Genomic DNA, 25,218 nt, shown 5'->3' with positions numbered 1-25,218 from the left:
AAGGACAGCGTGGTAGAAGACCAACCAGAGTTGTACCAGAGCCTTATTTGAAAACTGTCTCCTTACATAGGACAATCTCCTATAGGAATTTTCCCAGCAAATGTATTCCTTACATTGTGCCTGTATTAGCTAAAGCCCTGGTTTCATGCTGAGTCCCAAGAACCTGCTCTCTTAGCAACAACATTTAATGTTAAGGAAAAAAAAAATAACAACACATTAAACAAAGGCTCACTCGGAGACAGGAGCCTAGCTCATGTCTGCCTCACATACATGAGGCTCTGCATTCAATTTCAGTTTCCAGCACAGCAGAAAAAGGCTGAGGCGAGGTGGTAGGCAGAAAGGCTTTATTTTTGTTTTCAGTACACTTCCTTTGATTTTATCTTTACATAAGCACTCAGAAGAACTTCCAGGAGACACCACTGAGAGGCCATGCTGGACTTACCGTCTTAAGTAAGTACTACGAGAGGGGTCGGGTAGACAGAAAGGCTCTGTCTGCTTTGTGACCACTACTCTACTGACGTCCCCAGTTCTCTATCTGAAGAGTCTTGGGTTAAGAGCAGGAGAATTCTCATAAGCAAATTCTTCTGTATGGGCTGGATCAGTAAACACACCAATGAAATCTATTTCCAGGAAGAATGGTCCATCCACCTTATCAGACAGAGTGAATCCTATAGAAGAGATCTAAATATAAGAGAGATGGATTAGAATCTCATGTACTGATGCAGGGATGTCCTTCCTAAATCACTATGGGGTCTTCCCACCGCCAGCCCTCAGCGTGGTACACTTTTCGTTTGCCATACTAAACTATAAGAAGTACAGATACAAGACTGCTTTTTATTTCCTTTCTTCTAGAGAGGCCCCTGAGCTTTTGGTATAAGCCACAGCTGACCTTCAGCTGCTGATCCTCCTCCTTCACCCCTCAAGTGCTGGGACTTACAGGGGTGTCCCAGCAAAACTGAGTGGCTGCTTCTCCCCACCCCCTTTCCAGCAGCCCACTTAAGACAGTAATAGAGCAGGGCCTCTCCATGGCGTCTCCTAGAAGTTCTGAGCTCTTACAGAAAGCTAAAATAAACTGAAGCATACTCTAAACAAAATCACACTAACATCCCCCAGGAAGGAGGTCCTAACAGAGGAGCCTGGGCAGGAATTTTAATCCGTCACCTGCCATCCTTACAAAACAGGCTGAGCTGGAGCTCACAACAACTGCAGTTCACTAAGGAAGGCCTCATTATGAGTGGTGACATCACCTTGTCCAATACGAGTGGGCCTTGGACATCTCGTACCCTTCCTTGATTTGAAAAGAAAAATTTGGAGAAAGGAATCTGGAAAAAAAGAGAGCAGTTATTGCAGAGCTGGAACATGAACACGAGTCATTCGTTGGAACCATGATGATAAAAGAATATTTTGTTTCTATATCTAAATATTTTACATATGCTAAAAGCTATCATCCCATCTACTCAGGAGACTAAGGCAGAAGGATTATCTAAATTCACTAGTTCAAGACTAGCATGAAGTTGGGCACCCCTTTAATCCCAGCACTCGGGAAGCAGAGGCAGGCGGATTTCTGAGTTCAAGGCCAGCCTGGTCTACAGAGTGAGTTCCAGGACAGCCAGGGGTACACAGAGAAACCCTGTCTCGAAAAACAAAAAACAAACAAAAAGACTAGCATGAGTAACATAACAAGACCACATTTCAGTAAGTAGGTAAGTTAGGAAGTAGAAAAATTCATGTATGGGAAATGGCTAGCTCTTTGGATTAAAACTGCAATTTTCTGAAATGTTTTGTTTTTACAGTGCTGTAAATTTAGAAGCACTTTACCACTTTTCCTTAGACCAAAGACAGGCCATAGGAGTGTGTGCGGGAGTGCATGCATACACACACGCACACACACGCGCACACACACACACACACACATCAGGCCTGTGAATTCCTACTACTTGAAAGTTAATAGAAGAAGACAGTTCAAGGCCTGCACAGGCAACTTAGTGATACCTTACCTGAAAATAAAAAATAAAGCTCTGGCCTGGGCTGTGTAGTGTTCTCTTGGCAAGTGAGGGCTTTAGCCTGGCTCCAACCCTTGTATGGAGTGACGGTGGGAGGATGCTGGCTACTTGTACCACAGGAAAAAGCCAAATCTGAAGACTGTTTTTTTTTCTGAGACAGGGATATAACTCAGTGGTAGAGCATCTGGCAAACATTCACACACCTTCCTCACTCACATACAAATGTATTGGCAGTGAGCTAACATACTGAGTTGGATAGTTTTATGCCAACTTGACTCAACTTACAGTCACCAGAGGGGAGGGAACAGCAACTAAGAAACTACCTCCCCGAGATCAGGCTGTAGGCAAGCCTGTGGAGCATGTCCTTAATTAGTGGTTGATGGGGCAGGGCCCAGGCCATTGTGGGTGGGGCCATCCCTGGGCTGGGGGTCCTGGGTTCTATAAGCCAGCAGGCTGAGCAAGCCATGAGACACAAGCCAGTAAGCAGCGCCCTCCATGGCTTCTGCATCAGCTCCTGCCTCCAGGTTCCTGCCCTGCTTGAGTTCCTGTCCTCAGTGCGTTTGACGATGAATGTTGTAAGGAACTGTGAGTGGAATAAAACCTTTTCCTCCCAACCTGCTTTTGGTCATGGCATTTCACCACAGCAACAGTAATCCAAACTAGGACACATATACACATAAATTATGGTTGTTAAATTAGGCTCTTTCTCTATACCCTGACTGTCTTAGAACTTGCTATATAGACCAGGCTGGCCTCAAACTCAGAGAGATCTACCTGCCTTTTTCTCCTGAGTGCTGGGATTAAAGGCATGTGTTACCATGCCTGGCTCTTTTTATTAATGAAAAAAAAAAAAAAAAAAGAAAAGGCATTTGTCTTCTAAATCTTCCACCAAGGTCCTCTTACTTCTACTCATTCTGCTTCTATTTTATGTAAGAATTACTAGTATGAAAAAGAAAACTACAATGTAACCATAATTTCAATAGATCCCATTTTCCTAACAGTGAGGAATTGAAATTTTACCTTGACTTCCTGCCAGTAGGGTCCCCCACGGGTGAACATGAAGTAACTGTACATCTGATTTTTTCTCTGGATAAACTCCGTGTCTTGCCTGATATTCACCATCCAAGGCCGTCCATCCCCACGAACTCGGAGATACAGAGTATTGAACTGGGACCAATCATGAGACAGCTTCCTCTCAAAAGCACCCTGAGGTAAGCAAAGCAGGCTGTTCAGTTCATTCCACACTGTGAGAAAACTTAAGCCATCGCCAAGTCAGCAGGGCTGTTGAAGGTTGGGGGAGGAGCACATATGGGTGCCAGAGGACAACTTTTGTTAGTCTTTCCTTTTTCCTTGCGGGTTCCAAAGATCGAACTAGCGTCTTCCCGATTTAGCAGTACTACCTTACCCACTGAGCCATCTTGCCAACCCAATATGGCATTCTATGTATATTTTGCAAGGTAAACCTGCCCATCATTATTCTAGTACAAACACACTGGCATGCGTTCCTAAGGTAATGCTCAAGGCATGATTAAGCCAGGACAGTGTTTCTGTATAACAGCCACTCATCTGCACTTACCAAATGGAAATAAGTGCACTTTTCCTCCCCGACTAAGGAACAATAGCTTCTGCGTGGTCTATTTTTTTTTTTTTTTGGTTTTTCGAGACAGGGTTTCTCTGTATAGCCCTGGCTGACCTGGAACTCACTTTGTAGACCAGGCTGGCCTCAAACTCAGAAATCCGCCTGCCTCTGCCTCCCAAGTGCTGGGATTAAAGGCGTGCGCCACCACCGCCCGGTTTTTTTTTTTTTTTTTTTTAAAGATTTATTTATTTATTATATGTAAGTACACTGTAGCTGTCTTCAGACACTCCAGAAGAGGGCGCCATATCTTGTTACGGATGGTTGTGAGCCACCATGTGGTTGCTGGGACTTGAACTCTGGACCTGGAAGAGCAGTCGGGTGCTCTTACCCACTGAGCCATCTCACCAGCCCAGGCTTCTGCGTGGTCTATTTTATGACAAATGTCTTGCCCCATCAAAAATCAAGCTCAAGTTTTGTAAATCATGAGGCTGACGAGATGGATCAGTGCTTCTTGCCAAAGCATATGGACCAGAGTTCAGATCCCAGCACCCACAGACAAGCCTAGGTGTGGCTGCATCTACCTGTACTCTAGCCAGAAACCTCACGACTTAAAACAAAAGAAACCACTTTTTTAAACACTGTGTTCTCAGCACACACCTTAATCCAAGGACTTGGGAGGCAGAGGAAGGTGGATCTCTGTGAGTTCTAGACCAGCCCAGTCTACAAATCAAGTTACCAGATAGACATGGCTACACAAAGAAACCCTGTCTCGATAAACAAAAGCAAAACAAAAAAAATCAAACCAAATAAATGAAAGAAAGGGAGAAAAAAAGTAAGAAAAAAATAAAAAATTAGTAATATTGTTTTGTTTCATTATTGTGAAGTACTGATTGGATTATGGAGTCCTGATTGGATACAGGGCCTTGAACAAGCACACACTTACAGCTCTGCTGTGTATCTAGCCTTCCTTCGGCTTTGTAGTTTTTTGAAAGGGTGCCTCATGTAGCTAGAACTTGCTACATAACTCAGAAAAACCTTGAACTCCCAATCCTCTTGCCTCCTCCCATGTGTAGTGATTACAAGAATCAATACCACACCCAAGGGGTTTTTTGGTTGTTTTTTGTTTTTTAAAGATTTATTTCATTTATATGAGTACACTGTAGCTGTCTTCAGACACATCAGAGGAGGGCATTAGATCCCATTACAGATAGTTGTGAGCCACCATGTGGTTGCTGGGAATTCAACTGGAAGAGCAAGCAGCCTCTCAGCCATCTCTTAAGCCCTATACCCGTGGTTTTTATTCTGAGGTAAAATTTCCCTTATTTGCCTAGGCTGGGCCTGAACTTACTCATTAGCCTAGGCAGATCTCAGTTTGGCAAAACTGCTTTCTCACACTGCTGGGATCACAGGCCTGCATCAACAGGCCCAGGATAAGCACTGCACTCTAATGTGATTTCTGACAGGGTTTTGGTTTAAGAATTGTGAAACTGGGGCTAAATATGGCTATGATTCTGACAGCTGCAAGGAATGCTGAAGGCTCTGGGTGTGATCCCCAATGCAGAATAAACATGAAGTGAGGTGGTGAAAACTTGTAATTCCACCTGCTAAGGTGGTGGGCAATGGGGGTAAGAGGGGCACTTAAGCCCAGGAGTTCAAGACTAATTTGGGGAACACAACTACAAAAATTCCAAACCTGCATAATATATTCCTAGCGTTGGAAAGTGGATAGAGATTTCTCACTGTTAGAGAGGAGAGTTAGAGACAAGAGATGAAAGGCTAGAGTGAGCCACATGGTACTAGAGTTGGGAACAGTTGTGTGTATGCATAGTGAGCATCACAGATGCAAGCATCACAGATGCAGAGAAGTAACAACAGATGTGTTACACAGCCATTAGACATACATGTGCAACTGTTACTCCTAGGTGCACAATGCCACAAGCAGATTCCTACCTATGTACTGGAGACCCAAGCTCGGGCCCTCACATTTACATGGCAGAGACGTTACTCACTGGACCTTCTCTGCAGCCCCCAGCAAAGTAATGTCAACTATGAATATAAGTACCAGATGTGGTGGCACACCCCTGAAGCATCAGGAGTTCAAGGTCATCCTCAGCTATAGTTAGCTCAAGGCCAGCCTGAGCTGCACGAGAGACCCTGACTTAAAACCAAGAATAAAGGCTACAAGATGACTCTAGTCCAAGCTGGAGATGCCAATCTCCCCAGATACCTTTCAAAGTCCATCTTCTTCGGATTCTCAGATGTACCACTCTTCTCAAACCCACAGTAATGCCCCCTTTTACACTAAGGCCAAGCAGTTACATACCTCTATATAAGGCAAGACAGATGTGTTCACTTACAGAAGAGCAAGTGTCTGTTACAGCTCCTGCTACAATCAAAGTCACTGAGAACAGGCCACACCTACCCGGGGAATCCTGGAGATCATGGCACAGTATCCACTTTGTCTACTGTCCCCATCCTGAGGAGGCTCAGAGCTCAGAGTTCCATAAAGCAGGGCGCTTCGGTTGTTCTTGCTCATTTTCAGGAATATTTCACTTCTACCTCCGATTGTCTTATCAGAAGTCACTATCCACTTATCCAAATCTTCTTTCTCACGAAACTGCCAGACAACCCTGGCTTGTTCCATTATGACCTCTTGTAGTGGGCGGCCGTCTGGGCCTCTCAAATGAGCCACAATTTCATCCTTCAAACGTCTTAAATGTTCTATTGCTTCATCTCTAATTGCTTTATCAAAACTGACTTCAGGTGTCCTGTCAGGAGAAGGTGCATCCAAAGCAGCTTCTTCGCGGTCGTGCCCTTGCAAACCCTCTTCAGTCTTTCCCTGCTGGGAGGCTCTGTCAACAGAAGCCACTTTTTTCTGAAGACTACTGGAAGAATAGTCTACAAAGTGATTACCCACAAATGGAGGTAATGCAACCCTTGGCCTCAGGAAATTTCTATGAATGTAAGTGCCAGTAAGTAATTTGTGAATGGAAGCCATTGCCATCGTAACAAAAAAGTATTAAAATGTAAAAATTTGCCCGGGCTGAGAAAACAAGCTTCAACAATAAGTCCAATTCCACCTATAACAAAAGAAACACCAATTATCAGCAGAGCAAAGAATAAATATATTAGAAGTTCAAACTCAACAGAGACCATGAATTACGACATTCATATTTTTCCCCAATTTACTCAACAGTGGCTTTATCAGAAGCAGAGTATAAATTGCAAAAAAAAAAAAAAAAAAAAAAGTAAAGCCGGGCAGTGGTGGCTCAAGCCTTTAATCCCAGCACTTGGGAGGCAGAGGCAGGCAGATTTCTGAGTTTGAGGCCAGCCTGGTCTACAGAGTGAGTTCCAGGACAGCCAGGGATACACAGAGAAACCCTGTCTTGAAAAACCAAAAAAGAAAAGTACCAATATAGCGAAATCTGGTGACACATGCCTGTATCCCTAGCACTTGGAAGACAAAGGCAGGACAATCAGGAGTTTAAAGTCATCTTCAGCTACATAGTGAGTTCAAGGCCACTTGGTCTACAAGAGACCTGTCACTAAACAAAACTGCCATGATGAGAAATGCAGCCTTAGCTTCACAGAGCTGATGATTGACCTCCAAATAATTCACGTGTGTGCCACAAGCTACCTTAAGAGGCTGTGTCAACTTTAAAGCAGATTTTCCTTGTGTTTTTAAAAATTATTTATTTTATGTATATGAGTACACTGTAGCTGTCTTCAGACACACCAGAAGAGGGTGTCAGGTCCCATTACAGAATGTTGTGAGCCACCATGTGGTTGCTGGAAATTGAACTCAGGACCTCTGGAAGTCAGTGCTCTTACCCGCTGAGCCATCTCTCCAGTCCCCCCACTGAAAGTATCTTAATGGTTGACTATTCAATGTTGTACCTCCAGGTCCCAGTATGAAGCTCACTATCCTGGAAACTTAGTATTTGTTGAACAAACAGCTCCATAAGCCTTTATCTCTGTCACAAGTGTGAGCGTTTACATGCCTATATAATTCCCTCTAACAAGGGGCTTCTTAAACTTTATAGTCCCTTTAAATCATCTGGCAGTTTTGATAAAATGGGCTTCTAATAAAGTAGACACAGGCCTTGAATCAAATTCTCCTTCCTCAACTTAAGTGTTAAGATTACAGACATTTGTTACCATGCCCAAATATATTCTGTACTTCTTTTTCTTTTTGATAAGGGTCCCATTTGACCCAGGTTGGTCTTGAACTCCTGATTCTCCTGTCTCTACTCCCAGGTGATGGCCCATCAGCTCATGGAGAACACCTTTTAAATATCAAAGTCCCGGTAAGATTTGGGTGCGCCCTATAAAACCCAGCACTTGGGAAGTAGGGAAACAAGGATCAGGAATTTAAGGTCATCTTCTGAAATGTAGAAAGTTCAAGGGTAAGGTGGACATTATGTGACCCCTTTTCGAAGAAAAAAAAAAAAAGAAAGCAAAATTATAAAAAGACAAAAATTTTTGATAAGGAAAAGGACTTAAATAAGTAAGAAGGTAAAATGGTGGGATTATAGGTAATATTATTTAACCCTGTTTTCCAAACATTCAGACGTCTTATTACTTTTCTAACAATACTACAACTTCGTGTTTTGTTTAGTAATTTCTTGCAAGAAACTCGGTCAAACTCAGTAACCGGGTGACGTCGGTCCGAAGCTAACGGTGAGTTTTTAATAAGATATTCACACCGCTCCTAGCAGTATGACTGTACTACTGAGTACAGAAACGACTGTTCAACCTAGAGCTTCCCATGTGCCAGAAACTATTCTCCGTGTGTTTTTATTGACTTCTCACGATAATCCTGACCCTGAGACGGGTACTTCTACTATTATTCCAATTACAAAGACTAAAGAAAAGGAGATTCCACAATTAAATAATTATTCGAGGTCACACAACAGAGACCAAACTCACTCTGAAGACCAGGCGTTCACCTCTCGGCAGGCACGGGGTTGGTCACGTCCCAGCCTCCTGAAGCTAGGCGCTTCCGAGGAGTGGCAGCCCCTCGACCCTCACCTCACCCGCCAGGACTCTTCCCGATCTCCTCGTTCCTGCAGTTCCCACCTATGAGAAGGCTCCACTCACCTTCTCAGACCCCACATCCGGCTTCCGCCGAATAGTCCGTCTACTTTTCCAGCCCGGTTCGCTACGCTTCCGGTGGTGGTCCCTCTACTTTTCCTGTCCGACACCAAACTAGGTGTACAGGAAACAAGAGCTTCAGATAGTTCAAGAGTAACGGAAAGTATCATAAAGCGTAAGTCAACCGGAGGCTTCAGGTCCTCAAAATTCCCCAGAGGGGTCGCTTTCTGAAATGTCCTGTCATTTGTGAGCCAGCTCTTCGCTCTGCTTCTTGTACCCCGCCCCTGTATGTAAATACCAATCCTCTTTTAAATAGGATCCCTGCACTGCTAACGCCTCTTCTCTTCTAGATGCCTGGCAGCTTGGGCCTCTTCTTCCCTGTAGTTCCTCGAGAACGGTCCACTGCGTGACTTTAGAAAGCCACTTAACTGCCTTTGGAGAGCCACTGTACACCTAGATAGCAATCAATCCTGGCTTTCCTCAGTCGTGCCCCTATGTAATCCACACAACAAAGCTTGTGCACACTTCGATTAAAATGTTTTCCAACTTGGGGTTCACAACCTGTGTCCCAAGTCCTCCCCAATCACCCATCCTCAGTAGGCCAGTTAAAAGAGCCAAATTGAGAAGTAAAAGCAAGCCTGACATGATAGTCCACACCTTTATTCCAGCTCTGGGGAAGCAAGGGTATTTGTATCTCTGGGAGTTCCAGGCCATAATTTCCTGGTAGCTATCTAAGTATAGGTATATAGGTATAAAGGGGTGTGAGAGAGAGAGAGCGAGCGAGAGAGAGAGAGAGCACCACAATCCCTCTAATCACGTTCAACTTTCATCCCATGGAAAGATTGAGGCCCCTCACTCTTCCAATAAAACAGTCTCAGCCTTTTGAGTCTGTCTCTCCGCCTAATTTTTCTTATAAGAACTGTGAAAATCGAGGCTGGTGAGATGGCTCAGTGGGTAAGAGCACCCGACTGCTCTTCCGAAGGTCCAGAGTTCAAATCCCAGCAACCACATGGTGGCTCACAACCATCCTTAACGAGATCTGGTGCCCTCTTCTGGAGTGTCTGAAGACAGCTACAGTGTACTTACATATAATAAATAAATAAATCTTTAAAAAAAAAAAAAAAAGAACTGTGAAAATCTGTTTCCCAGAGACAAGTTGGGCGTTTGGTTGGTTGGTTGGTCTTTGCTTTTTCCTTTTCCTACTTAAGATTCCTTAGGAAGCTCCCATTTCTTTGAGGTTCGTTATTGAAATAATCTGATAGATTGAGAGACACAAAATGTCTCTTTAGAGTATCTTTATTTTTGTTAGGCTGGTTCCTGCACATAGGTAAGTGCAACATGTGCATTTTGTTCCCTCGGGGGCCTGAAGGTATCAGAACCTATGAACTTAAAATTGTAGGCACCATGTGAATGCGGAGAACCAAACCCTGAAAGTGTTCTTAATCACGGACCCATCTTTCCAACCCTCATCAGCTGCTTTTTACCTCTACTTGGTGAAGCAGAAAATCAACTTGGGGCTTTGTTTTGGATTCTTGAGAAAAATAGGACCTTTAGTAGGTTTCTCTCATCCGTATGCATCTGGTTTTGCTTTCCTGTTTATCTTTGGACTCTTTTGAGCAATTTGGGGTTCTTTTCAATCATTGGTGCAGTTTCTGTTCAGGATTGGTTTTGTTGTTCGGCTTTGTTTGTTGAACAATGTTAGCATATTATTGCTAAATAGAGGAACTGTGACCATTGCAGTGGAGGAAAGAGAACTCAATGGTTTGGAGAACCTAACCTTAACTCAGTTAGTTACTACAGAGACAGGGAGCTACAACTCTACTATTCCTTCGGTGGTAGGAGTCAAGGAGACATGGTTAAGTAGCCTATGTCTTGGGCTTGCTTTTCCCCTGCTGTAACCTGTGTAAAAGGAGCCTGCCAACTCTAGGAAGGAGCATGGCTTATTGAGGATGGGTAGCTGGACCTGTCTCAGGGCACAAGTTGTGACCCAGAAATTTGATAACAACAAAATTTTTAAAAACCTAATATTGTATTTTAATTTTTAGGATTGATTGCTTAGAGGAATCATAGAGTGTGTTCAAAGCTTGAACTCAGGTTATAAGGATTGATGGCGGAGTGCCTCCCCCTGCCGCAGCAGTCCTAATGGCTCTGAGTACAGAGGCACACTTATCCTCAAGGAGACCCATGTCTCAGAAGTTTCTCCATTTGCTTGCCTGCTGTGTGTCATGAAAGTTAGCTGACCACTGAAGTCTTTTATAGATTACATGCTAAAGTTAGCTTGAAATGCCTTTTTTTTTTTTTTTTTTTTTTTTTTGGTTTTTCGAGACAGGGTTTCTCTGTATAGCTCTGGCTGTCCTGGGACTCACTCTGTAGACCAGGCTGGCCTCGAACTCAGAAATCCACCTGCCTCTGCCTCCCGAGTGCTGGGAATAAAGGCGTGCGCCACCGTGCCCAGCTTGAAATGCTCTTCTTAAGGATATCCTAATACCAAATCCCAAGGTCCTAACTGAAGTAACACTTGCTAGAAATATTGACCACAACAAAATCCAGACACAAGTCACTTGAGTCAACAAATAAACATTGATCATTTATGCCACAGCACCTCCATTAGGATCTGTGTGACAAGTTCTACAGACTGAGGTGATTGACCTCAAAAGGGGAGGCCTCCTGGAACTGGTTGTGGAACTCTTCATCGGAAAAAAATTATTGAGCCATAGTTCCCATGGCACTCTATCTGTTTTGTTTTCTCTCATTCCTTGTCTTATTTACATGTTCCTGGTAGCCTAGACCAAGATATTAAGCAAGAGTAATGAATAAGAAACCATCCTTTGAGATGGGGTCACTAACATGACTTTATCCCCGGGGAAACCAATGCTTTACTTTCTAAGTCATTTACAAAATTATCATAGATAAAAACTTCCCCAATGGATCAGTCCCCATCACCACAAAGCAAACTCAAGATGTCTGCTTCCTAATCTTAGAAACCTATAGTTAGCCGGGTGGTGGTGGCACACATCTTTAATCCCAGCACTTGGGAGGCAGAGGCAGGCGAATTTCTGAGTTTGAGACCAGCCTGGTCTACAAAGTGAGTTCCAGGACACCCAGGGCTATACAGAGAAACCCTGTCTTGAACCCCCCCCCACGCCTCCCCCCCCCAAAAGAGACCAACAGCCAGGCAGTAGTGGAGCATGCCTTTTCTCCCAGCACTTGGGAGGCAGATGCAGAAGGATTTTGGAGTTCGAGGCCAGCCTGGACTACAGAATGAGTTCCAGGATAGTCAGGGCTGTACAGAGAACCCCTGTCTCAAAAAACGAGAGAGAGAGAGAGACAGAGAGAGAGAGAGAGAGAGAGAGAGAGAGAGAGAGAGAGAGAGAGACAGAGAGACAGAGAGAGAGAGAGAGACAGAGAGAGAGAGAGATCGAGAGAGAGAGATCACTGAGGTGGTGAAATCTTCTGGAAGTGTTTTCTGAAAGCAAAGTAGCTATGGTCCAGAGATAGCTGAGGTTGTACCTTGTGCTGTAGCTGTAATTGGTAATGTGTAAGAGTCACCAAAGTGATACTGGTTTGAAGACATGAAGGGGTCATAAATAGCAGATGAGGCTTGGCACTGTGAGAGGCCATGGAAGGCCAGTGGTAAAGGCCTCAGTTGCAGTTCTGAACTGAAGGGTTCATGCAAAGGATTTGAGGCTTGGCAACATGAAGAGAGTCTATGAGAGGCTATTGGTGAAGCCTATATTCAGCAGAAGATCCAGTGTATTAGAGATTCCAGTACCATGGTATGATCACCAAGAACTGCAGTGGCAATGGAGTGAATCAACCTGAGCTTAGAGTGCTACAGAGGCAGAGCTGGAGAAGTGATGCCCTTTGGAGGAGCCCAGAAGATCATGTGTGGCTCCCAGACATTGGAACAAGAAGCTGTAACATTGAAGGTGCTTTGGAGACTCAAAGATGTTTGAGATGCCAGAGTCATGGACTTCCTGTTGAGGAAAGCTGATAACAGGGAGTGGAACCAACCCAGCTGAAATCACCAAAAGATGAAAAAGGAGTTGGGGGTGGAGAGATGACTCAGTGGTTAAGAGCACTGATTGCTCTTCCAGAGGTCCTGAGTTCAATTCCCAGCAACCACATGGTGGCTCATAACCATTGTAATGGGAATCGTTTGCCCTCTCCTGGTGTGTCTGAAAACAGTGACAGTGTACTCATATACATGAAATAAATAAATGTAAAAGAAAGAGAAAAAAGAAAAGAAAGGGAGTTGGAGACCTGAAGACGATGCAGAATTTGGACTTTGCCCAGCTGACTTCCTGTCTTGCTTTGGAGATTACAGATAAGTGATTGTATGAATCTCAGAAGAGACTTTGGACCTTTTTTTTTTATGGTTTTTCGAGACAGGGTTTCTCTGTGTAGCTCTGGCTGTCCTGGAACTCACTTTGTAGACCAGGCTGGTCTCAAACTCAGAAATCCACCTGCCATTGCCTCCCGAGTGCTGGGATTAAAGGCATGTGCCACTATGCCCGGAGACTTTGGACTTTTAACATTGTTGAGATTGCTATAGATTATGGAGACTTTGGAGTTGGACTAAATGTATTTTGCATTATACTATATTTAGGTATGGTCCTCAAAGACTCATATGTTTAAACAAGCCTATGTGGGCCAGTGAGTGTAATGTGATGGTTTGTATATGCTCAGCCCAGAGAGTGGCACTATTAGAAGGTGTGGCCCTGTTGGAGTAGGTGTGGCCCTGTTGGAGTAGCTGTGTCACTGTGGGTGTGGGTTTTAAGACCCTTATCCTAGTTGCCTGGAAGCCAGTATTCTGCTAGCACCCTTCAGATGAAGATGTAGAACTCTCAGCTCCACCTGCACCATACCTAGATGCTGCCATGTTCTCACCTTGATGATAATGGACTGCACCTCTGAACCTGTAAACCAGCCCCAATTAAATGTTGTTCTATAAGAGTTGCCTTGGTCATGGTATCTGTTCACAGCAGTAAGACCCTAACTAAGACAGTGGACTAAAGAGAAAGCTTCAGTCCACCTTAGAGACTCTGTCTCTAGAAGGACACTGTGGTGGTTTGAATACATTTGACCCCATACATTTATATGTTTCAATGCTTGGACATATGAATTGGCACTATTAGGAGGTATGGTCTTGGAGGGAGTGTGTCACTGTGTAGGAGGGCTTTGAGGTCTCCCAGTCTCAAACTCTGCCTGATTGTGGAATCAGAGCCATTTTTTAGTTTTTTTTTTTAAGTTTTATTTATTATTATATCTAAGTACACTGTAGCTGTCTTCAGACACACAAGAAGAGGACGTCAGATCTCATTATAGATGGTTGTGAGCCACCATGTGGTTGCTGGGATTTGAACTCACGACCTTTGGAAGAGCAGTCGGTGCTCTTTATCGCTGAGCCATCTCTCCAGCCCCTTGTTTTGGTTTTTCAAGGCAGGGTTTTTCTGTATAGCCCTGGCTGTCCTGGAACTCACTCTGAGACTGGCCTTGAATTCAGAAATCTCCTGCCTCTGCCTCCCAAGTGCTGGGATTAAAGGCATGTGCCACCACTGCCCGGCCTAAAAGTTTTGATTTATAAGAGTTACTTTATGTTTGCAGCCTTCACCATGCTGCCACTGCTCTCTAACACCAGAGTCGCCTCTCGCTTGCCATGCTCCAGCTGAAGGAGAAGGGGGTTGGGGGGTGTGATGGTTTGTATATCCTTGGACCAGGGAGTGGCACCATCTGAAGGTATGGCCTTGTTGGAATAGGTGTGACCTGGTTGGAATGGGTGTGTCACTGTGGGTATAGGTATAAGATCCTCACCCTAGGTGCCTGGAAGTCAGTCTTCCACTAGCAGCCTTTGGATGAAGACTTAGAACTCTCAGCTCCTCCTGCGCCATGCCTGCCTGGATACTGCCATGCTCCCACCTTGATGATAATGGACTGAACCTCTAAACCTGTAAGCCAGCCCCAATTAAATGTTGTTTTTTATAAGACTTGCCTTGGTCATGGTGTCTGTTCACAGCAGTAAAACCCTAAGACAGGGGGTAAGTAAGGTGTCCATACCATGGCTCTTACAAAGCAGACTGCTTGCAAATCCACTGGTGGTAACACATCCAGGAAACACCTGGCTACAAAAGCCGCTCGCAAGAGTGCGCTCTCTACTAGAAGGGTGAAGAAACCTCATTGTTACAGGCCTGATACCTTGGCACTCGTTATCAAAATCCACTAAACTTCTGATTTGCAAGCTCCCCTTTCAGCATCTGATGCGAGAAATTGCTCGGGACTTCAAAACAGATCTGTGCTTCCAGAGTGCAGCTATTGGTGCTTTGCAGGAGGCAAGTGAGGCCTATCTGGTTGGCCTTTTTGAAGATACCAATCTGTGTGCTATCCATGCCAAATGTGTAACAATTATGCCAAAAGATATCCAGCTAGCACACCGCATACACGAAGAACGTGCTTAAGAGTCCACTATGAGGGGAAACATTTCATTCTCAAAAAAATTTTTTTTCCTCTTTTTCCTGTTATCAGTAGTTCTGAATGTTAGATATTTTTTCCATGGGGTCAAAGATACCAAAGTATATGATTGCGAGTGGAAACATAGGGGACAGAATCACGTATTGGTAGTTTCTCCACGTTCATTTGTGTGTGAATTTTTAATATAAATGCAAGATATAAAGCATTAATGGAAGCAAAATGTTTCAGTGAACACATTTCAACAGTTCAACTTTATAACAATTATAAATAAACCTGTTAAAATTTTCTGAACAATGCCAGCATTTGGATTTTTAAAAAATAAGTAAATTTCTTATTGACAGCAACTAAATGGTATTTGTAGCATTTTTATCACACAGTAGATTCCATCTGTTCACTATACTTTTCTAACTGAATTGTCCTACACACAAGTTCATGTTTTTAATGTTGTCTGTCTTCTGTGCTGTTCCTGTAAGTTTGCTATTAAAATACATTAAACTAAAAAAAAAAAAAGTTGCTTTGTTCATGGTATCCATTCACAGCACAGAAACCTTAAAGACAGACCCTGTCCCAAACAGTTTTTGTTTTGTTGTCTATCACAATGCCTCACTGGCTCTAGTTGTCATACAACTTGTTAGGTATATAAATCAGCCTGGTCTTGAACTCACAGTGATCTTCCCAACTCTAGGATTACAGTGACGTATTACTACACCCAGCCTTCACACTGAAAAATCAGAAGACGGCTTAGTGGTACAGTTCTTACCTAACTTGCACGAGACCCTAGTTTCAAATTCCAGTACCATACACAAAAAAAGAAAACAATATCAGGACACAGACATTTTCTTTCTGTCTCTCAGTGTCTTCTTCCCTCTGTATTTTTGTGCTTTTAATTTTTTTATTTTGTTTGTTTAAATTGAGACAGAGTCTCTCTATATAGCCCTCTATAGTGAATCTTGGAACTTACTATATAGACCAGGCTGCTGTAGAACTCAGAAATCTGCCTGCCTCTGCCTCCCAAGTGCTTTTCTTAAAAGACAGTTGCCTCTCCAGGTTGAATCCCCAGCCCCAGAGCAGGGGGCAGGAGGCTGGCTTCTCTGCCCTTCTCTTTGGTCTCATGTTATTGTCCATAACTTATGAATGATAAATTTCCATCTTAGATCACAAGGATGAAAACAAACTCTAACAAAACAGTGAGAAGTGGAAGGAGTTTGGGGATTTAAACACTTGTTGGCTCAGAGCAGGTGCACCAGCCTGAGATCCCTGTATAGCAGCCATATTTGTAATCCTATCACTGAGGAGACTGGAGGAGGAACAAAAGCATGAATTTCAGGCCAACTTGGGCTACACAATGAGATCCTGCCTCACATAGGAGATGAGAAAAGAGGATCTCAGTTGCCCTATATTGTGCAGGTCTGGACTTTCTCATGAAAACCCTTTTCTACAACTCACGACTCAACTACACTGGGATTGTCATCTGCAAAATAATGCTAATCCTAAATAGCATATCCCAGTTTGTGCCACAACTTGGCTAACTTTAAATCAGGAATGTTTTTTGTTTCATTTGTTTGTTTTTGTACTTGATAGGCAAGAACACTAGCACTGAACTATAACTCAGTCCATTTTACACATTGTATCTAGTTACTTTTCAGTGTGTGCATACACACAGGAGTGTGCAGGTTCCGGAGATCAAGGTCAGGAGTCTTGTATCACACTCTACCTTAGCACAGTAATTTTGGTAAAACTGGCTTGCCAAAGAACCCCTTGGATTTACCTGTTTTTGCTCCCTAACACTGGAGTTAGACATTAGCCTGAGTCCATCATTCTTCCTGATTGCTGTTAGGGAATATTCAACTGAAATATAAGACTTATCAGCCTCCCGGGGATGCTTCTGTTTGCAGATTTGCTACTACACTGGTTTTTTAAGCATGGAAAGGACAGCAGAATGGCTCAGTGAGTAAAGGCAACTGTTCCCAAGCCTAATTGCTGCGACCTCTGATGCTGTAGAGAGAGAGAACTCATTCCTGAAAGTTGTCTTCCTACCCAAGCTATAAGGAAATGTGTTGGAATAAGGTATATCACTCTACCGTTTCTTTTAGGTACTCTCAAGTGTAATCATTGAGTAGGTTTTCTTCCTTACATTGCCTATTAATATCAACTTCCCACACACATTTCTCTGAGCTGGTAATCTTTTCTTATCTCATCTGTTTTATCTCTGGCCTTAAAAATTGTAATTGTGGAGTTTTCCATGCCAAACCCTTTTAACAAAACAAAAATGACCATCTTGTTTATTTTCAATTTAAAAAAATGCAATGGTAAAAACAGGGCTGGGATATAGCTCAGTCATACAGTACTTTGCTTAGCAAAGCCCTCACCAGGAGTGGTGACAAGCCTATAATCCAAGCTCAAGTAGAAGAGGCAGGAGAACAAGAAGTTCAATGTTGGGGCTGGCGAGATGGCTCAGCAAGTAAGACTGCTCTTCTGAAGGTCCTGAGTTCAAATCCCAGCAACCACATGGTGGCTCACAACCACCCATAATGAGATCTGACGCCCTCTACCGGTGTGTCTGAAGTTGGCTACATTGAGCACACACGCACACACACACACCCGCACTCACGTGTGCATGCACACACACAAACTCCTTTTGACCTCTGGAATAGTCTTGAATAAAAACAGTTTTTCACTTTGTTTCTAGTACTCAGTATGAAGACCAGGCTACTTTAAACTCATTGTCTACCTGCTCCCTAAGCCACCATGCCTGAAGTGTTCATTTAAAATGTTTTTTTTGTGTGTGTGTGTGTGTATATATACATGTGTGCCAGAGCTCCTATTTGGAGTTAAGAAAACAACTTTGGGAATCAATTCTCTTCTTCCACTTTGGATGGGATCTAGGGATCAAATTCATATCATCAGGTTTTCATGGCAAACACCTTTATTCAATGAGTCATCCTCCTGGCCCTTATTTGGTTTCCAGTAGGTTGTTTGTTCTTTGAGATAGGAATTCATCTAGCCAAGGATGGTCTTGAAGTTACTATATAGCTGAGGCTGACCTGGAACTCCTGATCTTTCTGCCTCCACTTTCCAAATGCTAGGATTACCAGTCTGCATCACTTTGCCTGGCTACCCCCAAAGTGCAACAATTATAAGTGACATGTACACAGTGTTGGCTTTTTCAGAAGGTACTCTGGATACCCTTTTATATAGTGACTCATTTAAAATTTCTAAGAACTCAAAGACTCATTTTGCTGATTAGAAACTTTCAACAAGCATTTTGGAAAGCATTCAAGAAGGGATTGAGAGAGAACAGTTATTTCACCAATGTAGACATTGGTTGTTTTTTTACAAGGAGTAACTTGTCCATGAATTCTTTGAGGATCCTCTGGAGATGGCTTAAAAATCAACAGATTTTACACAAAGATAATCTTTAAAGTTCATTGAATATATTATAGCTTTCTTTTCAACAATCCTGCCTCAGACTGATGAGTTCTGGGCTGTTACTATTTTGAAGCATGAACATTTGTTATTGTTGCTTTTTTTTTGGGGCGGAGTGTTTCTGAGACAGGGTTTCTTTGTGTAGCCCTGGCTGCCCTGGAACTCACTCTGTAGACCAGGCTGGCCTCGAACTCAGAAATCCGCCTGCCTCTGCCTCCCGAGTGCTGGGATTACAGGCGTGTGCCACCACTACCCGGCTATTGTTGCTTTTAATGATGAAGATTAAACCTGGAGCCTTACATATGCTTGTAAGCACTGCTACTGAGCTACATCCAAGACTTTATTTCTTCTTATTCCTCCTCCTCCTCCACCTTCTTCTTCCTCCTCTTGCATTTCAAGACAGGGTTTCTATGTGTAAGAGCTCTTGCTGTTCTGAAATTTGATTTGTAGACAGGCTGGCCTGGAATGCAGAGATCTGCCCACCTCTGCCTTTCAAGTATTGAGATTAAAGGCATGGGCCACCATTGCCTGGTATTTTATTTATTGATTGATCATCTAAGACAGGGTCTTAGCCTTGGACTCATTATGCAGACTTAGGCAGGCCTTGAACTTGTGTTCCTTATGTTCTTCCTGTCTTAACCTTCCAATTATCTAAAAATATGGGTTTATAATTATCACACCTGGTATATTTCATGATGTCAGACAAAAAACTCTTTGGAGGAGGAGAGAGGGCAAATAACTGGAAGTTGTGAATTGTAGGGATGTGATGTGTACTGTAGTTGAGTTGAGAAAAATAACTTAGAGAGTCAAAGTGGGATATTAAGAAAGCAATACAACATCAACTTAGTCGAGAAAGATTTGAATTCTAAAGTTATCAGAATGAGTGAACCGGTGGGTTCTAAGACTTGAGAACAACTTCATATTGTAACTGTTTATACTCCCTAATATAAACCCTGCTGCACATAAATATATAAAAATGCATTCCTAGCGAAGACCTTTTTGTCACATGACTTCAAATTCACCGACATAAAACATTTCCTACAGCCCTCTTCCCTTCCAAACCTGTCATATTTTCTTATCTTGATAAAGCTCACACTCATCTTCCTAAATCAGAATCTGAAACCTCTGCCTCCTCTGCGCCCCAACTAGCAAATAATTCAGAACCCATCTATTTCTCTATTCTCATTCTCTACCAGTGTTGAAGTCACTGTCGTACCTTACCAAAGACACAGGACACTCAAGCGAGTTTGAAACTACTTAGCATAGCTCATTAAATTACTGCTTTCTTCCTAGGCCACCTCTCTGCTCATCCTACACCCCGACACCTGGTCCTTCCCTACAATGAATCTGAGTTCTCCGATTATCGCTGAAATAGTCTTCCCTAGTTTTTGGGTCGCAGTTCGGCTGTCACTAATAACAGCCCAGGCAGGCGGACTCTGGCTCCTCCACCCAAGCTCTCAGTAATTTCCAGGAGCTGTCGACTACGCGGGTGGTCCCTGAGGCCGCATTCCAGGGCTGGAGATGCAAGAGTTTTCTCAGAGTGGACCCTGGTCCGTAGGCTCAAATTCGCTTCAAGTAGGGAACCCCTGGGCAACCTACAACTCCAACACTGCAGAAGCTTCCGGACAGCTAAAAGAGATCAGGGAGCGTTGGTCCGGAACCCTCGGGCGCGTGGCTCCGCCCCTCGCGCTGCGTCGGAGGTGGGGCGGGGCGGGGCGCCAGGCGCCGGCGAACTGCGTGCGCCAGGCGGGGGGCGGGGCTAGGGGCGGAGCGGAGCGCGCATGCGCGGTCGCCTTTGTGTGGGTCGAGCGGCGGCGGTGGCGGCGGCGGTGGCGGTGGCGGCGGCGGCAGTGGCGGTCCCACTGGCAGGCGGGCAAGAGGGGAGTCCGGGCGGCGTCCGGCGTGGGAGCCGGGGGACCACCATGGTAAAGAAGCGGAAAGGCCGTGTCGTGATCGACTCGGATACGGAAGACAGCGGCAGCGACGAGAACCTGGATCAGGTGAGGGCAGGCCGCGGAGGCGCGGGCCGGCAGAGCGGGAGGGCTCAGTCCTGGCCACGGGAGCTGGGAGTCGCCCGGCCGGAGCGCCCGGCCCGCCTGGTGTCCGTCCCGCTACTGTAGTCCCTTCCTGTCTCCCCGCTGAATCTTAGGCCCTTGGAGCCCGGGCCAGGCCTGGAGATGGAGCCCCGAGGACTTGGCGCCTTGGGCCGGGAGGCGGGGCAGGGAATTGGGCTGATGGGCCTTGGGGTTTGGGGTACTGAAGGGGGCCGCTGTCTGCTTGGACCGGATCGGGACGTCATGACTGCAGGCAGGGAGATTCGGGCTGGGCGAGATAGGAAGTATCACCCGCCAACCCCAATGGCTGAGAGATTTTGGAGGAGGTGCAAGGGTGAGCATGGGGCTGTGGGAGGGAAAATTTGTCTAGAAGGTGTGGACTCTGGAAGGTGAAGTTTTTCAGACCAGGCATGTGGACATAGGAGAGACACCCATAAATGTCCCGAAGAGCTTTCTTGATGCTTGGGGTGGGGGGAGACTTCGTTGTAGTCTCTTTGGAGACTGTGATCATTTACGGTCGAAATGGGTTCCCGTTGAGATGTCAGACAAAAAACTCTTTGGAGGAGGAGAGAGGGCAAATAACTGGAAGTTGTGAATTGTAGGGCAGCAGAGAGAGACTGTGGCCCGAGCGCTCAGCCTTTTTTATGCAGCAGCATAGAATTCTTTTTCACTTGGAGATCTGAGAAGTACAGAAAGTAACTTGTGGCTTTAGCGTCTTGGAGTACCCGGCATTGCTTCTGTACTTTAAAAAACACTGCAGGGAGGAAGCTGTTTGTGTAGCAGTACTCTGATGGTATCAGGAGAGTCAAAGATGATTTCCTCCATGTTTCATGAGTAAATGACATAAAGGAAGGGTAGGTAGCTTTATAAACGGAGTAGATCGAGTACTAAACTCAGAATCTGTAATTCTGAGTCCTAATTTCTTTCTAGCCATTAACCTTTGGTTTCCACTGTAAAATGGAGATTCAGCCTCATGTATTGAATTGGACAGTTGCATAAAACAAATGTTTATAATGAAAAATGTTGGTATAAAATACAATTTTTTTGTATAAAAGGCTTCTTGGGAGTCCTTAGTAATAGACTAGAGATCTCAGGTTTAATTAGGACTTGAAAAGGGAGGGCTTGCCTGGTCTATAAAATGAGTCCAGGACAGAGAAACCCTGTCTCAAACAAACACCTCAAAAACAAAAGAAAGAAAAGGGAGGGCTCATATGAGGGAAGAACTTGTAAGGTTTAAAGAACAAGATGCGCACACAGACATTACCTTTTGACACAGGATCTCTGACTATAGCCTGGTCTGTCATTGAATTAAACCAGTTCTCCTACCTTGTCCTCTTAAGTACAGGGGTTACAGACATGCATCACCACACCTGCCTTAAGAAAGGAATAAAAAAGAGAAAGAGAAAGAAAGAGAGAAAGGAATGGATACCTTTAAAAAGGTGGCAGGGAAGTAGGAAAGTAATGGGGCCAGTAGAAGGACTAAGGACAGGTACCCCTGTTTAGGGATAGGAATTAAGTGAATAAATTGAAGGCATGTTCATTGAAAGGCTCCTAAAAATCTACTAAAATATGTCTTGCTATCTATAAAAGTTTTGTTGATAAGTTTTTAGACTGGTAGAAACATTAGAGTCTCTATCATTACCCCCCCCCCCCCCCCTGTTTGTTGGTCTGTGGAGTGTAGATGTGAAGTGCTCAATTACATTGTCACATTTTCAAGTCATGGTCAGTTGACCTTATTTTTCCACTTTACGTTTACAAGAAAACAAGATTAAAGAAGCTAAAGCAATTCACTAGTAAGTAGTAAAATTGGAATTTAACCCATTTACATCCATAATGTTTCTACCACATCAGGTTAGTATAGTCTTTTAGTTTTACACAATGCAAAATGAAAAAAAAGTGGGCTTTTAAAAAAATTATTATTTTGATTTGTTTCTTTTTTTAAAAAGATTTCTTTTTTTTTATGTGTATGAATGTTTTTCCTTCATGTGTATATCTGGACCATGTGTGTGCCTGTTGTCCACTGCCCACAGAAGCCAGAAGAGGGTATTAGACTCCCTGAACCTGGCCTTACAGTTATGAGCTGTCATGTGGGTACTGGGAACCCAGGTCTTCTGCAAACAGCAAGTTCTTGTAACAGCCAAACCATCTCTCCAGAACCTTGGTTTGTTGATGAGGAAGAATCTTGCTGTGAAGTCCATACTGGGTTTGAACTTAAAAGTTCTCCTGCCCCTGCTCCAGAATGCTGGGATTGCAGACTTGAAGCATCACTGCATCCAGCTTCGTGCCCAGCTAGAGAATAATGTTTCACAGCTAATTTCCATGTTACTAAAACTCAGCTTTTTAAGGTACACTAAATAGAGTTATCAAATCAGTTAGAAAGTGTTGGAGGGGGGGGTGCTGGAGAGATGGCTCAGTGGTTAAGAGCACTCACTGGTCTTCCAAAGGTCCTGAGTTCAAGTCCCACTGAGTTCAAGTCCCAGCCACATGGTGGCTCACAACCACCCATAATGAGATCTGACACCCTCTTCTGGTGCTGTCTGAAGGCAGCTACAGTGTACTCATATGCATTAAATAAATAAATAAATAAATCTTTAAAGATTTTATTTATTTTTATTTATATGAGCACTCTGTAGCTGTCTTCAGACACACCAGAAGAGGGCGTCAGAACTGGATCAAAAGTTCCTTTCCTTGTACATCCTAACAGGGGCACTAGTGCCTTCTGGGATTTTGGGTTTTTTTGTTTTGTTTTTGTCTGTTTTGCACTGTGGTTGGCTCTCTGTCTCAGGTGACTTTACCAGAGTCTTTTAGAAGAAATTTAGTCAACCTGACTTAGGATTTTAGGAATCCACAAAACATAACCATTCCATCCTGGATCTTTCCTGACCAAGATGGCCTTGGTCTGTGCCATTTACTGCTGAATTTTCATTGGAGATTTGACACTGGGTTGTTTAGTTCATGATTTTTTTTTTTTTTTAAAGATTTAAAGATTTATTTATTTTGTGTACGTGAGTACAATGTAGCTGTACAGATGGTTGTGAGCCTTCATGTGGTTGTTGAAAATTGAAATTTAGGACCTCTGCTCGCTTCAGTCAACTCTGCTCGCTCAGGCCCAAAGATTTATTTATTGTTATACATAAGTACACTGTAGCTGTCTTCAGATGCGCCAGAAGAGGGCTTCAAATCTCATTATGGGTGGTTGTGAGCCACCATATGGCTGGGACTTGAACTCAGGACCTTTGGAAGAGCAGTCAGTGCTCTTACCTGCTGAGCCATCTCACCAGTTCATGATCCTTGAAGAAAGAACAAACTATGACAGATCTGCAAGTGGCTTAACAGGAGAGTGGTGCACAGTTAGTAAGGAGGACCTGTCCCTAAGTTTTCTAGTTAGGAATCTAAGCCATTCTGTCAGAATTACTATAACACCTCCAACTTAGCATTTATTGAAGGGCAGATGGGTAAGCAGGGTCAGAAGCCACCTTGGGTGCTTATTTAGAATGTAGATTGACTGTAAAAACCCAACACTATGTATGATGTATATGTACCAGTTTTAGAAAGGCACACATGATCAAGTAAAATAAAATAGGTTGGGTGGGGGTATGGGGCATAGTTCCTACCTCTACTAAACCAGACCCCAGAGACTAAAGTCCTGGATTCTATATTTGTAACAGGTACAGGCCAGGCAATTATGATTCATGCTCATCATTGAGACCACTGTTTGTATGTAAGTTCATCTTTCTTAGTAAGACATTGTAACTAGTTGGGGAGAGAAATAGCTGCTTGTGTTTCCTGTATTGTATCCAAGGTAAGGGCATACCTGCAACCCAAAGAACTTGACAGCTATTTAAAATACCAAAGCTGGTAGTTTACTTAAGTCTATCATACAGATTTACTGGTGGGATGGTTTTTGTTGTTGCTGCTGGCATTGAACCTAGATTATCATGCATCCTGAGTGCATGCATCATGCACCACATATTATGTGGTGCTGGAGATGAAATTAGAGAGTAGCAAGCATTGTACCCACTGAGCCTATATTGCCAGTTCCAAAACTCTGATCTCAATTTGAAAATTTGGAGGTGTGTGTGTGTGTGTGTGTGTGTGTGTATGTATGTGTGTGTATGTATGTGTATGTGTAAACCGCTGAGAATCAAACACAAGGCATTACACACACTGGGAACATGCTCTGCCACTAAGCTATACTTCTGAGCCTTGGAAGATTTTCCTTTTGCATGTAAACTGATAGTGACTCTTTTTAAAAAAAATTTGGCCACATTATTGTTTTCCCATTTTTAAATTGTAGGATACTTGTCGTTGGTGCCCTAACCTGCCAGGAAAGTTCAGAGCTGTAATCCTAGCCCTCAGGAAGGCCAGACAGGACTACAGCTCCCCACCCAGCTTCCTGCCTTGCCTTTTCTATACTTGCTTAGGTATATTTATACTAAAATGTTTTATAGTTTTCTTCCTTTCTTTTCATTTCTTGTTGTTTCTGTTGAAAGTGTCTCACTTGTAGCCAAGCTTGCCTGAAACTTATGACAGTGTGTCTCCCTCGGTCTTGCAAGTCTCAGAGGTACATGTGAGCCACTATTCCTGTTTCATA

The 25,218-nt window shown here is 43.7% G+C and overlaps 2 protein-coding genes and 1 pseudogene across 4 annotated transcripts in view; 2 read left to right on the top strand and 1 right to left on the bottom strand.

Moving 5' to 3' along the window:
* Window positions 1-327: 327 nt before the first annotated feature.
* Ndufaf1 (NADH:ubiquinone oxidoreductase complex assembly factor 1) lies at window positions 328-8,718 on the bottom strand. 3 transcript variants are annotated; one of them, XM_085834552.1, is made up of 5 exons: window positions 8,683-8,718; window positions 6,005-6,662; window positions 3,024-3,209; window positions 1,248-1,322; window positions 328-681 (listed from the first exon to the last, which is right to left on the bottom strand). In XM_085834552.1, the coding sequence occupies exons 2-5, from the start codon at window positions 6,584-6,586 to the stop codon at window positions 532-534; spliced, it is 993 nt and encodes a 330-aa protein (XP_085690678.1). In that variant the 5' UTR covers window positions 6,587-6,662; window positions 8,683-8,718; the 3' UTR covers window positions 328-531. The 3 variants fall into 3 exon arrangements, with proteins under 3 accessions (XP_085690678.1, XP_085690679.1, XP_085690677.1); XM_085834553.1 differs by having other exon boundaries at window positions 8,614-8,697; XM_085834551.1 differs by lacking the exon at window positions 8,683-8,718 and adding an exon at window positions 8,512-8,676.
* A 6,016-nt stretch (window positions 8,719-14,734) lies between these two features.
* LOC147005835 (histone H3.3C-like) lies at window positions 14,735-15,131 on the top strand (annotated as a pseudogene).
* A 5,220-nt stretch (window positions 15,132-20,351) lies between these two features.
* Rtf1 (RTF1 homolog, Paf1/RNA polymerase II complex component) overlaps window positions 20,352-25,218 on the top strand; it is a 58,968-nt gene continuing 54,101 nt past the window's right edge. The window contains exon 1 of the mRNA XM_021156334.2: window positions 20,352-20,570. Coding sequence (XP_021011993.1) covers window positions 20,352-20,570 — 219 coding nt within the window. The remainder of the gene's footprint in view (window positions 20,571-25,218) is intronic.

Source organism: Mus caroli, unplaced genomic scaffold (assembly GCF_978045245.1).
Source record: "Mus caroli unplaced genomic scaffold, Mus_caroli_1 scaffold_2, whole genome shotgun sequence".
In the NCBI taxonomy this organism is placed as follows: domain Eukaryota; kingdom Metazoa; phylum Chordata; class Mammalia; order Rodentia; family Muridae; genus Mus; species Mus caroli.
The sequence above is the reverse complement of the archived record's forward strand: the minus strand, read 5'-3'. Positions and strand labels throughout refer to the sequence as shown.